Source organism: Paroedura picta, chromosome 2 (assembly GCF_049243985.1).
Source record: "Paroedura picta isolate Pp20150507F chromosome 2, Ppicta_v3.0, whole genome shotgun sequence".
Classification (NCBI taxonomy): Eukaryota; Metazoa; Chordata; class Lepidosauria; order Squamata; family Gekkonidae; genus Paroedura; species Paroedura picta.
This window is the reverse complement of record NC_135370.1, coordinates 176,538,844-176,551,315: the sequence shown is the minus strand read 5'-3', so window position 1 is coordinate 176,551,315 and position 12,472 is coordinate 176,538,844. Positions and strand designations below refer to the sequence as shown.

General features: G+C 47.1%; 1 protein-coding gene across 2 annotated transcripts in view; it reads right to left on the bottom strand.

Annotated features, from left to right (window-relative positions):
- KCNH5 (potassium voltage-gated channel subfamily H member 5) overlaps nucleotides 1-12,472 on the bottom strand; it is a 257,699-nt gene that overhangs the window by 221,214 nt on the left and 24,013 nt on the right. For both annotated transcript variants that reach the window (XM_077323911.1, XM_077323912.1), the window contains exons 3-4: nucleotides 11,696-11,802; nucleotides 7,909-8,037 (exon numbers count right to left, since the gene is read on the bottom strand). In XM_077323911.1, coding sequence (XP_077180026.1) covers nucleotides 7,909-8,037; nucleotides 11,696-11,802 — 236 coding nt within the window. The remainder of the gene's footprint in view (nucleotides 1-7,908; nucleotides 8,038-11,695; nucleotides 11,803-12,472) is intronic.

Sequence of the window (12,472 nt, the reverse complement as noted above, 5' to 3'; positions counted from 1 at the left end):
CAACTGGCACTTTTCCTGTGGGTCACCAGCTGGTTTTAGAAAGTGGGCAGGCATAGGTTGGGTTTTTGCCTGGCAGGGCTTCTGATTGACTGTGCAAATGGCAAGGCATCCTGTTAAGCTTCTTACTGAAATATTGAAAAGGTACAATTTTATCTGCTCCACATAATATATTTCTGGTAAGGCCCAGGAAGAGGATCCTGTCTCATAGCTTAAATGCCACTCAGCGCTTAATACCCACTCAGGGTCCCGCCCCTGAGTGCCTCCTCCTCCAATCGGCTTGCCTGTCTGTCCAGCGGCCAGCCAATCGCCTTTTGTCCCCTCCCCTGGCCTCCCCCTCCTTCTTCCACTTCCCTTCGAGGCTCAGAGGCTGCAGATCCCTGCTGCATGAGAGCAGCCACTGCCAGTCCGTTCCCTTCCCGGGGGCCTCCAGCCTGCAGCCCTGGGGAGAGGGGGGAGGCCGTCTGCAGAGTTTTTCCACCCCACCCCCAGTCTAGGACCTGTTGTATTCCTGAATGCAGTGGGCTTGACCCCTAGTGTATATACAACTTTGTTCCTCATTAAGCAAAGTTTCCTTCTTCAGTACCTATCTGAAGATGGGTGCTTTGACTCTCAAAAGCTGATGCCTTGAAAAACATCTTGGTCTCTAAGGGCATTCTAATCTAGCAGGACACCTTAAGAATGGTGCGGTATCAATCACAAGCTATCACCAGACACTTCAGAGGCATTTGGGCATCCTGTTGCGCCCCTGAAGAAGTGATCTCTGCCTCACAAAAGAAATGTAATAAATATGGTAAGTCTTTAAGGTGTCACTGTTAGTCTTTCAGGTGTCAGTCTAATCCAGCAAGACTCCTGGTAGAGAAAAGTGGCATTTAAGAACCAACACTACTACTACTACTACTACTACTACTACTACTACTACTACTACTACTACTACTACTACTACTACTACTACTACTACGGCTTGCTATTGCTACCACGGACTAATAGTAGAATCCGAAGTGGAGTGAAAAAATTAAGAGAAGCCATGTTGGATCAGGGAAGCAACCCATCCAATTGCACAATGTCACACAGTGGCCAAAACTCAGGTGCCATCAGGAGGTCCACCAGCAGGGCCAGAACTTCATAAATCCTCCCACACTTACCCTTCAAACACTAAGAATACAGAACATTACTGCTCCAGACATATGTCAGGCTAATGGCACATCCAGTCGAACACTCTGTGTCACACAGTGGCCAAAACTCAGAGGTCCACCAGCAGGGCCAGAACTCCTCCTACTCTTGCTCTCAAGGAACTAAGAATACAGAGTATCAATGCCCAGAGAATGTCCCATCTACATAATGTTGATTAGAATATGAGAGAAGCCATGCTGGATGAGACCAATAGCCCATCCAGTCCAACGCTCTGTGTCACACAGTGGCCAAAATCTAGGTGCCATCAGGAGGCCCACCATCAAGGCCAGAACTTCAGAAGTCCTCCCACTGTTGCCCTTCAAGCACCAAGAATGCAGAGCACTAGTGCCCCAGACATAAGAACATAAGAGAAGCCATGTTGGATCAGGCTAATGGTCCATCCAGTCCCACACTCTGCATCACATAATGGCCATCAGGAGGTCCACTAGCAAGGCCAGAATTCCAGAACTCCAGAATCTCTCCCACTGTTGTTCCCCAATCAACAAGAATACAGAGAATCACTGGCCCAGACTGAGCATTCCCACTAGACCTTCTGGCCAATAGTCACTGATGGACCACCACTCCATAAATTTCTCCAAATCCCCTCTTGAAGATGTCTGTGCTTGTAGCCGAAAACCTGCCACCACTTCCTTTGGCAGTGAAGTCCTTACATTAATTACTCTCTGGGTGAAGACGTATTTGTTTAACTCTTCTAAATCTACTGCTCATCAAATTCATTGAGTACCCCTGACTTCTTGTACTCTGAAAAAGGGAGACGAGTAATTCTTTCTCTGCCCTCTCTAGCTCACGGAGTTACGTGCTACTAAGTTACATGCTTTAGGATGCTTTGGGCTGGTCCTGCGTTGAGCAGGGAGTTGGACTAGATGGCCTGTGTGGATCCCTTCCAACTCTATGATTCTATGATTCTAAGTCCACTGGAGGCTGTGTTTGTTTGTTTGTTTGTTTGTTTGTTTGTTTGTTTGTTTGTTTGTTTGTTTGTTTATTTATTTATTTATTTATATGCCGCCCTCCCCGGAGGCTCAGGATATGACTTTGTAGGATATGACTCGGCTTAGGATAATGCCATCAGCCTTTGACTTCAGCGGGATTAAACGCCGCATCGGACAGGACGTGAATCCAGCCACCCTTGGAGAATGCTCAAATCATCCCCTTAGGTCAGGCTTTGTCAACCAGGTTTCCGTGAAACCAGGGGTTTATTGACAGCCCTGGAAGGGTTTCCCAAGTGGGTAGGCGTTAATTAATTTTTCATATATATTTTCTTAAATTGTTACACATTCATCAGGTGATGTGATCACATATGGTTGTGTTGACCTGCCCTTCCCTCCCAAAATGGCCAAGGATATGCCTGGAGGGGCTGGGAAGGGGAGGGATTCCAGGTGGGCGTGTCCACAGCTCTGCTTCCCAGCCATATTCTGCACCGTCGTGCCACTTCTGGGAGTTCTCAAAGCCTGTAAAATGTTTCAGGGCTTTCTCAATGGGAAAAAAGTTGAGAAATGCTGCCTTAGTTTCTTTATTCATGGCAATTGAATCCTATGCACATGGAAACCTAAAGCATAGATTATTGGACATGGAATTCCAAAAGGACGGGGCCTTTTATGCTTTGGCACCTCATCTGCGAAAATATCCATCTTTGGCACTAAATCAGCTGGCCAGCGTCCCATCAGCACGTTTTGCTCAGGCCGTTGCTGGTCATTTGTTGAGTTTCTCTTTCCTGTCGCAACAACTAGGTAATCCTCTCTGCTATTAATTTATTTACTTGGAAGGCTGCTAAGCTACCCCTTTTTATCACTCTGTTCATTTTATTCCCCTGGATATATATATTTTTTTTAAGTCGCTGATTTGCTGTTTATCTTCGCCATTACCATTTTAACATTTTATTTTATTTATATTTCGATTTCTAATCTGCCATTCCTGGCAAAGACCGTTCGTGGTGCCTTACGGAATCGTAAAACAAAATGTATATGGATATAATATAACCAACATTAAAACCTAAAAATAGCCCAGTATAATAAAATACCTCTCGCAGCATGAATAACAATCCACAGCCAGACTGATGTTCTTCTCAGGCCGTGGAGGACTTTAAATTTGGAGGTTTCCAGGTGTCGAAGAGGGGCCCAAGATGGTACTAAGTCACTCTCCTGTCCTCAACCCAATGCCTGGCGGAAGAGCTCCGTTTTACAGGCCCTGCGGAAGTGAATCAACTCCGTCAGGGCCCTGAGACCCTCCGGGAGCTCATTCCGTCAGGCAGGGGCTAGGACCAGGAGGTCTTCTCTTGGTCAGGAGATGACCAGCCTACTGGTATTTGAAGTTTTATGGAACTTGAGTCCATTTAAAGCTTGGTCGAGTGGTTCCAGCTTGAATGTATTACTTTAAAATCAAATCAATGAATAACTTGGGATTCAGGATTAATCCTGAATCTATGTTGTTAAGCTTTCATCCAAGCATTTTATCGAGTTCTTCCAGAATCATCTTCTTTCATGCAACTAGGGCCACGCGGTTGGTTTGGGTGAAGCACTGGAAAGAGCCGGAGACACCAACTCCTCCTCTATGGCTAGACAAATTAGCAGACCTAGCAAAAATGGCAAGGCTCACTAACATGGTTAATAAGAAACCACTTGAAGAGTACGATGAACAATGGTGTTATTACTTGGACTTTCCTAAGAAAGATAAAGGTAAAGGTAAAGGTATCCCCTGTGCAAGCACCGGGTCATGTCTGACCCTTGGGGTGACGCCCTCCAGTGTTTTCATGGCAGACTCAATACGGGGTGGTTTGCCAGTGCCTTCCCCAGTCATTACCATTTTACCCCCCAGCAAGCTGGGTACTCATTTTACCGACCTCGGAAGGATGGAAAGCTGAGTCCACCTTGAGCCGGCTGCTGGGATCGAACTCCCAGCCTCATGGGCAGACAGCTTCAGACTGCATGTCTGCTGCCTTACCACTCTGCGCCACAAGAGGCTCTAGCTAGTATTAATTTTTAGGTTAGGACCATGTATAATTGATAATGTGACGGGGATTGACCATAGTGTTTCTTAAGATAGTATGACATTATTTTGCTGTTATGTAACAATCCTTGCTTTGGTAGCTGGTTTTTCAGTTCTTCCCTTCAACTATTTTTATAAATGCTTTAAATATAACAAAAATAAATAAATAAATAAATAAATAAATAAATAAATAAATAAATAAATAAATAAATAAATAAATAAATAACTTGGGACGGGGGGGGAACAGTTGTCAGAGGGGAGCGTCTTGGGCCGAATGATCGTTCCTTGCCAGCCTTCACGCAGACCGGCCATTTCGAAAGTGGCACCCGATTGAAATTCAAGACCTTGGAGGGGGATTGTTCCCTTTGTAGGACCCACCTCATCGACCCATCCGGTCCCCATTATTCTCGGAAACAGCATAAACCAAGGGTAGTCAAACTGTGGCCCTCCAGATGTCCATGAACTACAATTCCCAGAAGCCCCTGCCAGCATTCGCTGGCAGGGGCTTCTGGGAATTGTAGTCCATGGACATCTGGAGGGCCGCAGTTTGACTACCTCTGGCATAAACCATCCGGGCTTCAGGGCAGAGAGATAACTTGACAGCGGACCAGAATGCATTGGAAAACAGAGCCTGCCAAGCATTCACATCAATATTTCAGAGGCACTGAATTTTTCACCGAAACTCACTCTTTCGTGAATGATGAGCCCTCCCTCACATTTATACAAGGTTCGGCTACTGCAAGAGGGTGACATCTTATATATTATGTACAGATCTCACAAACCCCAGACAAAACAAACAACCCCTTTAAGAACAAAGTGAGGTTTTTAAAAAAAATGAAATTAGGTTTTTCAAGGTACGAATTCTGTCGCTTCCGACTGATGGGTTACTCTGCCGCCGCCTCCCCCTCCCTTTCAGATTCCTGCATTTCCCTATAAATTGTAATTCATGTATCTCTCTGCCTCATAATTCTAGCGGGAAGGCCTCTGAGTAGTTTTCAGTGTTGTCTGGAAGAGGGAGAAAATGAATTATATATTTGGCAGAGGGCTGCATCTCTGAATCACTGGGGTAATGTAGAGGGGATGGTTTCTTTTCTTTTTTTTTTTAATGTCTCCTAGGGATTGGGACCAGTGGTCAATCTTCACCAGTATCAACTTCTTACTCAGACCAGCAAGGACTTCCTAGACCAGTGGTTCTCAACCTTCCTAATGCCGCAACCCTTTAATACAGTTCCTCATGTTGGGTGACCCCCAACCATAAAATCATGCAAGTGTTCTTTCACAGAAATTAAACCGAAACTGACCAATTGTGCAAAGATCCATTGTTCATGCTTGTCTATCAATTGGTTATAAATTGGTGGGTGTCTTCAGGAGGAGCAGCAACAGTGGCAGTGCTGGCCAAGTTGCATCTTGGCCAAGCTGCTTGCGCTGCAGCAACCCCTGGGAAAGGGCTGTTCAACCCCCAGAGGGGCCCCGACCCCCAGGTTGAGAACCACTGTCCTAGAGCAGTGGTCCCCAACCCCCGGGCCGCAAAGGCTTCAGCGCCGGGCCGCGGCTCCCTCTCCCCGCCCCCCGCCCGCAGCAAGAAGCTCACCAGGCTGCGAGCAAATTGGCCGCCGAAGCAGCCGATTAGCTTGTGGCCTGGCAAGCTTCTTGCTTCAGGAGCGGGGGGGAGAGGGAGCCGCAGCCGCCAGCATGCTGGCAGCGCAAACGCGCATGTGCGGACTTGCTGCGCATGTTCGTTTGCGTCCGGCGGGACCACAAACGTGCACACGCGGCAAGTCCATACATTCACGTTTGCGCCGGGGCTGCCGTGCATGTGCGGGGTCCCGGGTTGCCCTCTCCCCCCATCCCGTGGCAGCGGTCCACAGCCACGGAAAGTTTGTGGACCGCTGTTCAAGAGGATCAGACTGAGGTCTTCCAAAATATCATTCGGTGATCCAAAAAGGGGGATTCACACAATCATTGTCAGCTCTTCTGAAGAGTGACACGGGGTCCTGCAAAAAGGTCCTGCAAAAAGGACCCATCCAGGTCCTCAGTTGGGATGTCTGCCTTTATCCTCTAGTGCAGCCTTTCTCATTTTGTATACCATTGAGAAACTGAAACATTCTTCAGGCTTCAAGAAACCCCAGAAGTGGCACAATCGTGCAGAATATGGCTGGGAAGCAGAGCTGTGGACACGCCCACAGGGGGCCCCTCCCCTCCCCACCCCCTCCAGGCCCATCACTGGCCATTTGGGGAGGGTTGACGTGACCATATATGGTCATTTCTCCCGCTAAATTTTTAAAATGTATAAAAAATTAATTCTACCCATTTGGGAAACCCTTCCTGGGCCATCAAGGAACCCCAGGATTTCATGAAACCCTGGTTGAGAAGGCCTGGTTTAGGGTTTCCTCCCAAGCTGTTGGCTGTTGGAGCATTTTTAGTGCCTCTACTACATAGTGAGCCTCTTCGAGGAGTGGGGTTGCAGGCAGTTTTAGACTGAGACTGTTTTGCCAAAGCTTCAATAGGGTTGCCCAATCTCCAGGTGGCCCCTGGAGATTTCCTTCTTGTACAACTCATCTGCAGACTACAGAGATCAGTCTCTGTGGAGCAAATGGGTGTTTTAGTGGGTGAGCTCTATGGCATTGTACTCTGCTGAGGTTTCTCACCTCCTCATACTCTACCCTTTCCAGGGTTCCCCCTCCCCCTGGGTAAAAACTCCCCAGGTATTTCTCCACCCAGAGCTGGCAACCTTATTTTTGTCACCATTTTAGGATTTGGAAGCAACAAATGAAAATGGGGGTTGTTGGGGGGAAAGGTTTATTGACAACACGGCACTAGGGATGGCCACAAACGAAAATTCAGGACAAATTTTGCCGGTTCGTGGTTCACAGACTGAAGTTCGTGGCAGGTCAACCAACACGAACTTTCCACACATTTTCAAGCTGTTTGTGGCGGTTGGTGAATGGATACATTTCCAGACAGACTGTCTCCGCTCAATCAAATCATTGTCCAAACTTTAAATACAGGGATATGTTTCCTGTACCATTGGTGCATATAGCTTCCAGAGGATCCATTCTATACATCATTGAACCTGCACCTGACATTTTCCTGGGGGCATCTTTGGGGGTCATAAATCATATTCAATAAAAATAAGTCCAATCTGAACATAGTTTGGCGGACATATAGAGGAGGATTGGAAAGATGTCCCTTGTGACTGACATTTCTAGCTTGCACAGGGTTTGTTCTATACACTCCCGAACCTATGCTCATTTCCCCAGAAATCACTTTCCTAGGGGCCTCTTCTTTGGGGGGCTGTAACTCAGACCCCATAAACTCAATCCTCACCAACCTTGGAGGACATGGAGAGGAGCATCAGCTGGAGATCCCCTGCAAGTTTAGTGTCTCTAGCATGCCAGGGGATTCCTCTATGCATCACAAGCCGTATGAACGGAACATGTTCATTTGATGCTGAGAAATTCGTATTGCTTTCCGGGTCACAAACCAGGCGCACCACGAACCATGAACTGAGGCTGGACTGCATTTTTCCAGTTCGTGCTCATCCCAACACAGCACACGGGTATCCACAAAAGGCAAAACAGTGCTTATACGGCAACGGAGGAACGAAACAGGAGAATCACCACCGACACATGCCGACACATGCCGACACATGCCGACACATGCCGACCCAGCCAGACAAAGCTTCGTTCTAACATGTGCGAATTTTTCATGACGATGCCCCCTTCCCCAAGTTACCTTTGGTCGAATCATCTTCGATGGGCTGCTTGAACAAAGTGATATCCTTAAACGTGCACAGGAATAAAACCACTTTGTCGTGCTCGTTTCTGATGGGCGCAATTTGCATGTAAAACCAAACGGGTGTTCCTGGAAGGAGATCACAAGAACAAAGAGGAGGCGGGAAGTGAGCAAAAGAGCAACGCAAAAGCACCTCCAGCAGTCACCAGATGTTTCCCAACCCGGAGCTGGCAATCCTAATTACACCTGATCTCCAGATGACAAAGATCAGTTTTCCCTCGAGAAAAGGGCTGCTTTGGTGGGTGGAGTCTGTGGCATGACACCCTTCTGAGGCCCCTCCCCTCACTAAGCCCTGCCCTCCCCAGGCTCCAATCTCGAGATGTTCCAGAAGCCAGCAATCACGCTATCAGCATGGCATTACCCCCTAGCCCCCACTCCCCAGCTCCCACTTAGAGTGCTCAGGAAGGCACTGCTAAAGTTTTGGAAATGCTTTCCTACCACTTTCCTACCACTTATGTTTTCTATCAAACCAATATGAACACCTCTGCCTGCCTGAGCTCCATAGGTCCAGGCTACTCATGAGTCTAGGCCCTGTATCTGTTTCTGTCTCTCTGCTTCTCTCTGTGTGTGTCTCTTTCTCTCTCTGTCTCTCTCTCACTCTCCCTCTCTCTCTCTCTCTCTCTCTCCCTCTCCCTCCCTCCCTCTCTGTTTCTGTCTGTCTGCCCATCTCTCTGTCTATCTCTGTCTCTTTCTCTCTGATTCTCTCTGTTTGTCTCTCCATGTCTCGTTCTCTCTGTCTCTCCGTCTCCGTCTCCATCTCTGTCTCTGTCTCTCTTGGTCTCTGTCTCTCAGCCTCTGTCTCTTTCTCGCTCTTGGTATCTCTGTCTGCCTGTCTCTGTCTATCTCTGTCTCTCTCTATCTCTGTCTCTGTCTCTCTCTGACTCTGTCTTTCTGTCTCTCTGTCTCTCTCTCTCCCTCTCTGTTTCTGTCTGTCTGCCCATCTCTCTGTCTATCTCTGTCTCTTTCTCTCTGATTCTCTCTGTGTTTCTCTCCATGTCTTGTTCTTGTCAAGCGTTGCAAGAACTCACAACGAGCTTCTTTGTAGAGAAAGCGTTTATTGAGAGTTACTTCATACACCTAAACTGGAAAAGTCAAATCTGCCTGAGAACAGATTTGCCTTTCTTTATCAAGGCAGTTCTCCCGTCTGAAACTTGAAAGTTCCCAAGGGAGGGGGAAAGGAGTCAACAGGTGTCATAAAAAACAGTGTTACAATTCGCACGTCCTTGGTCTTCTCCGGAGACAAGATAAGGTATTATGGTTACAAAAGGCAGACCCGGCCAAGAGGTTCAAAAGACAAATAATTCACAGCTCTCTGAGATAACAGGGCGCACAACATAGTTTCCGTTTCAAGCAAGCATGCAAGCATAATATATGGGCCTGGGGCCTAAAGTACAAAGGAAGGGAAAAAGGTTAAACAAATAATCATGGAGAGACTTATGCTAACTCATGGCAGGATACAACAACAATCCTGACAGTTCTCTCTGTCTCTCCGTCTCCATCTCCGTCTCCGTCTCTCTTGGTCTCTGTCTCTCAGCCTCTGTCTCTTTCTCGCTCTCGGTATGTCTGTCTCTCTCTGTCTGCCTGTCTCTGTCTATCTCTGTCTCTATCTCTGTCTCTGTCTGTCTCTGTCTCTCTCTCTCTCCCTCCTCTTGAGATTCCAGCTTCACACCTTAAGCAGTCAAATGGGAACCATGACTCCAGTTATTATTTGGAGATTTCTGTTGAAGGAAAGAGTAACCCTCATAAGCTTCAGATTTAAGCTCTGGTTGCTGGATAGCAAAGATAGTTTCAATAAATTAAAGTATCAGCAATGCCTCCCTGCTTCATTTCTTTTAATACCCAGGGGGTTAATAGCTAAAAGTGAACTCCATTTGGACTTTTAAAAAAATCTGCATAACAAGACCAGCTAAGTTTAGAATTTAGAATCCACTCATAGTATAACCAGGTGGGAATTCTCTTAGAAACCCAGGTTTTCAGGAAAATTTTGGGACAGTTAAAAAAAACAACAACACAGAGAGATAGAGTTAGCTCCCCTGCATGTATACTAGAGTTTCCGGCTCCCCCCACAATAAATATTCTTCTCTGTAAAAATGAGGTGTGTGAGTGTTTTTTCTTTCGCATTGTATCTGAAGAAGAGACTTCTGTCTCACAAAAACTCATGGTGGAATAAATGCTGATCATATTTGAAATGCCAATGAGCTTTTGTGTTGCTACCACAGACTAACATGGTCACTCCACATAAAATCAACCAGATAGCTTAGATTTCCAACTCTCAAACTGTAAAGTAAAGGTAAAGGTATCCCCTGTGCAAGCACCGAGTCATGTCTGACCCTTGGGGTGACGCCCTCCAGCGTTTTCTTGGCAGACTCAATACAGGGCAATACTGTATAAGTCTATAAAGATTTTAATGAATATTCAGGAATATTTTCACAGAGTAGTTAATTGGTAGAGGAGGTAGATCCAAGCCCCCCTCCAGGTATGAGTATCCAGGTATGAATATCCATCTTACCTCCTTCCCCTCCCTCTAATAGCGGGGGTGGGGGTGGGGAGGGGTTTTCTGTCATGTTGGTGATTATGTTTTAACTGGGGGTTTTAGTGGGGATTTTATGATATGTAACCCGCTACGAGCCAATTCGGGAGTGGCGGGTAATAAATCTAATATAATTATAATAATAATTTTTAAAAGGTGGTGAGCTTCCCCTTACTGGCAGTCTTCAAGCAATGGCTGGACAGATCCTTCTCCTGGATGCTTGAGGCTGATCCTGCACTGAGCAGGGGGTGGGACTAGATGGCCTGGATGGCCCCTTCCCACTCTTGGATTCTAGGAGTCTAGTTCAGCAGTGGAAGGGGCTGCCTAAGGAGGTGGGGAGCTCCCCCTCACTGGCAGTCTTCAAGCAGCGGCTGGACAGATCCTTCTCCTGGATGCTTGAGGCTGATCCTGCACTGAGCAGGGGGTGGGACTAGATGGCCTGCATGGCCCCTTCCCACTCTAGGATTCTAGGAGTCTAGTTCAGCAGAGGAAGGGTCTGCATGAGGAGGTGGGGAGCTCCCCCTCACTGGTGGTCTTCCAGCAGGGGCTGGACAGATCCTTCTCCTGGATGCTTGAGGCTGATCCTGCACTGAGCAGGGGGTGGGACTAGATGGCCTGCATGGCCCCTTCCCACTCTAGGATTCTAGGAGTCTAGTTCAGCAGAGGAAGGGGCTGCGTGAGGAGGTGGGGAGCTCCCCCTCACTGGTGGTCTTCCAGCAGGGGCTGGACAGATCCTTCTCCTGGATGCTTGAAGCTGATTCTGCACTGAGCAGGGGGTGGGACTAGATGGCCTGGATGGCCCCCTCCCACTCTAGGATTCTAGGAGTCTAGTTCAGCCGTGGAAGGGGCTTCCTAAGGAGGTGGGGAGCTCCCCCTCACTGGCCGTCTTCAAGCAGCGTCTGGACAGATCCTTCTCCTGGATGATTGAGGCTGATCCTGCACTAATCAGGGGGTCGAACTAGATGGCCTGGATGGCCCCTTCCCATTAAAGTATTCTTCTAGGAAATATCTCTAATCAACACAAACACACTCCATTCCCTACCACTTCCCTGTCCTTGCGAGCTTTATCTAACTTAAATTGTAGCCCTATAAGCATGGCCCTGAGCCATTTAACTGGCTCTCTGTTTGGTGCTTAGTATAGATAGTTTCCATACCAATGAACCAACGATACAAATTTGTGCCAAGTTTCGTACGTACTGTTTTTCTTGTACAAGAGGATTTCAAAGCAGTTCGACTCGTAGTTGTCAAAGGTCTGTCGGACTTTTTCGATTGTTTTCTTGTCTGTGAGTTCCCCGTACATAAAACTGGAGAAAGAAGGAGGGGAGGAAATTCTCATCAGCTTCTTAAGCAAAAACAGCAGCAGACTTACAAAGTTTAGAATGCTATGCAATTGTCACCACTATGTGTCAGATTAACTATGATTTACACTCTGCATTTCCAATATATTCTGTTACAAAAGGAAAATGTTATGAAACCCTCGGAAAGCAAAATGATGGCGGCCGATACCTTTGCTGGAGAAACGATTTTATATTGCAGCCAATTTTAAGTCACATGGCAGGTATCCTTTCTAGCGTCTAATACTCCCCCACCCCAAAAAAAAAGAGAGAGAAAGATTTGCAGGACTTAAAAGGTTTATGTTCATAAGCGCTCGAAGACAGTAGCCAACTAGAAGAAAAAGAAGGGTTGGGTTTTATACTCCACTTTTCACTGCCGGAAGGAATCTCAAAGTGGCTTACAATCACCTTCCCTTTCCTCTCCCCACAACAGACACCCTGTGAGGGAGGTGGGGCTGAGAGAGCCCTGATATTACTGGGGAAGAAGAAGAGTTGGTTCTTCTATGATGCTTTTGGTGTAGTGGTTAGTTTAGTTAGCTTTTGGTGTAGTGGCCAGTTTGATGTAGTGGTTAGGAGTGCGGACTTCTAATCTGGCATTCCAGGTTTAATTCTGCGCTCCTCCACATGCAACCAGCTGGGT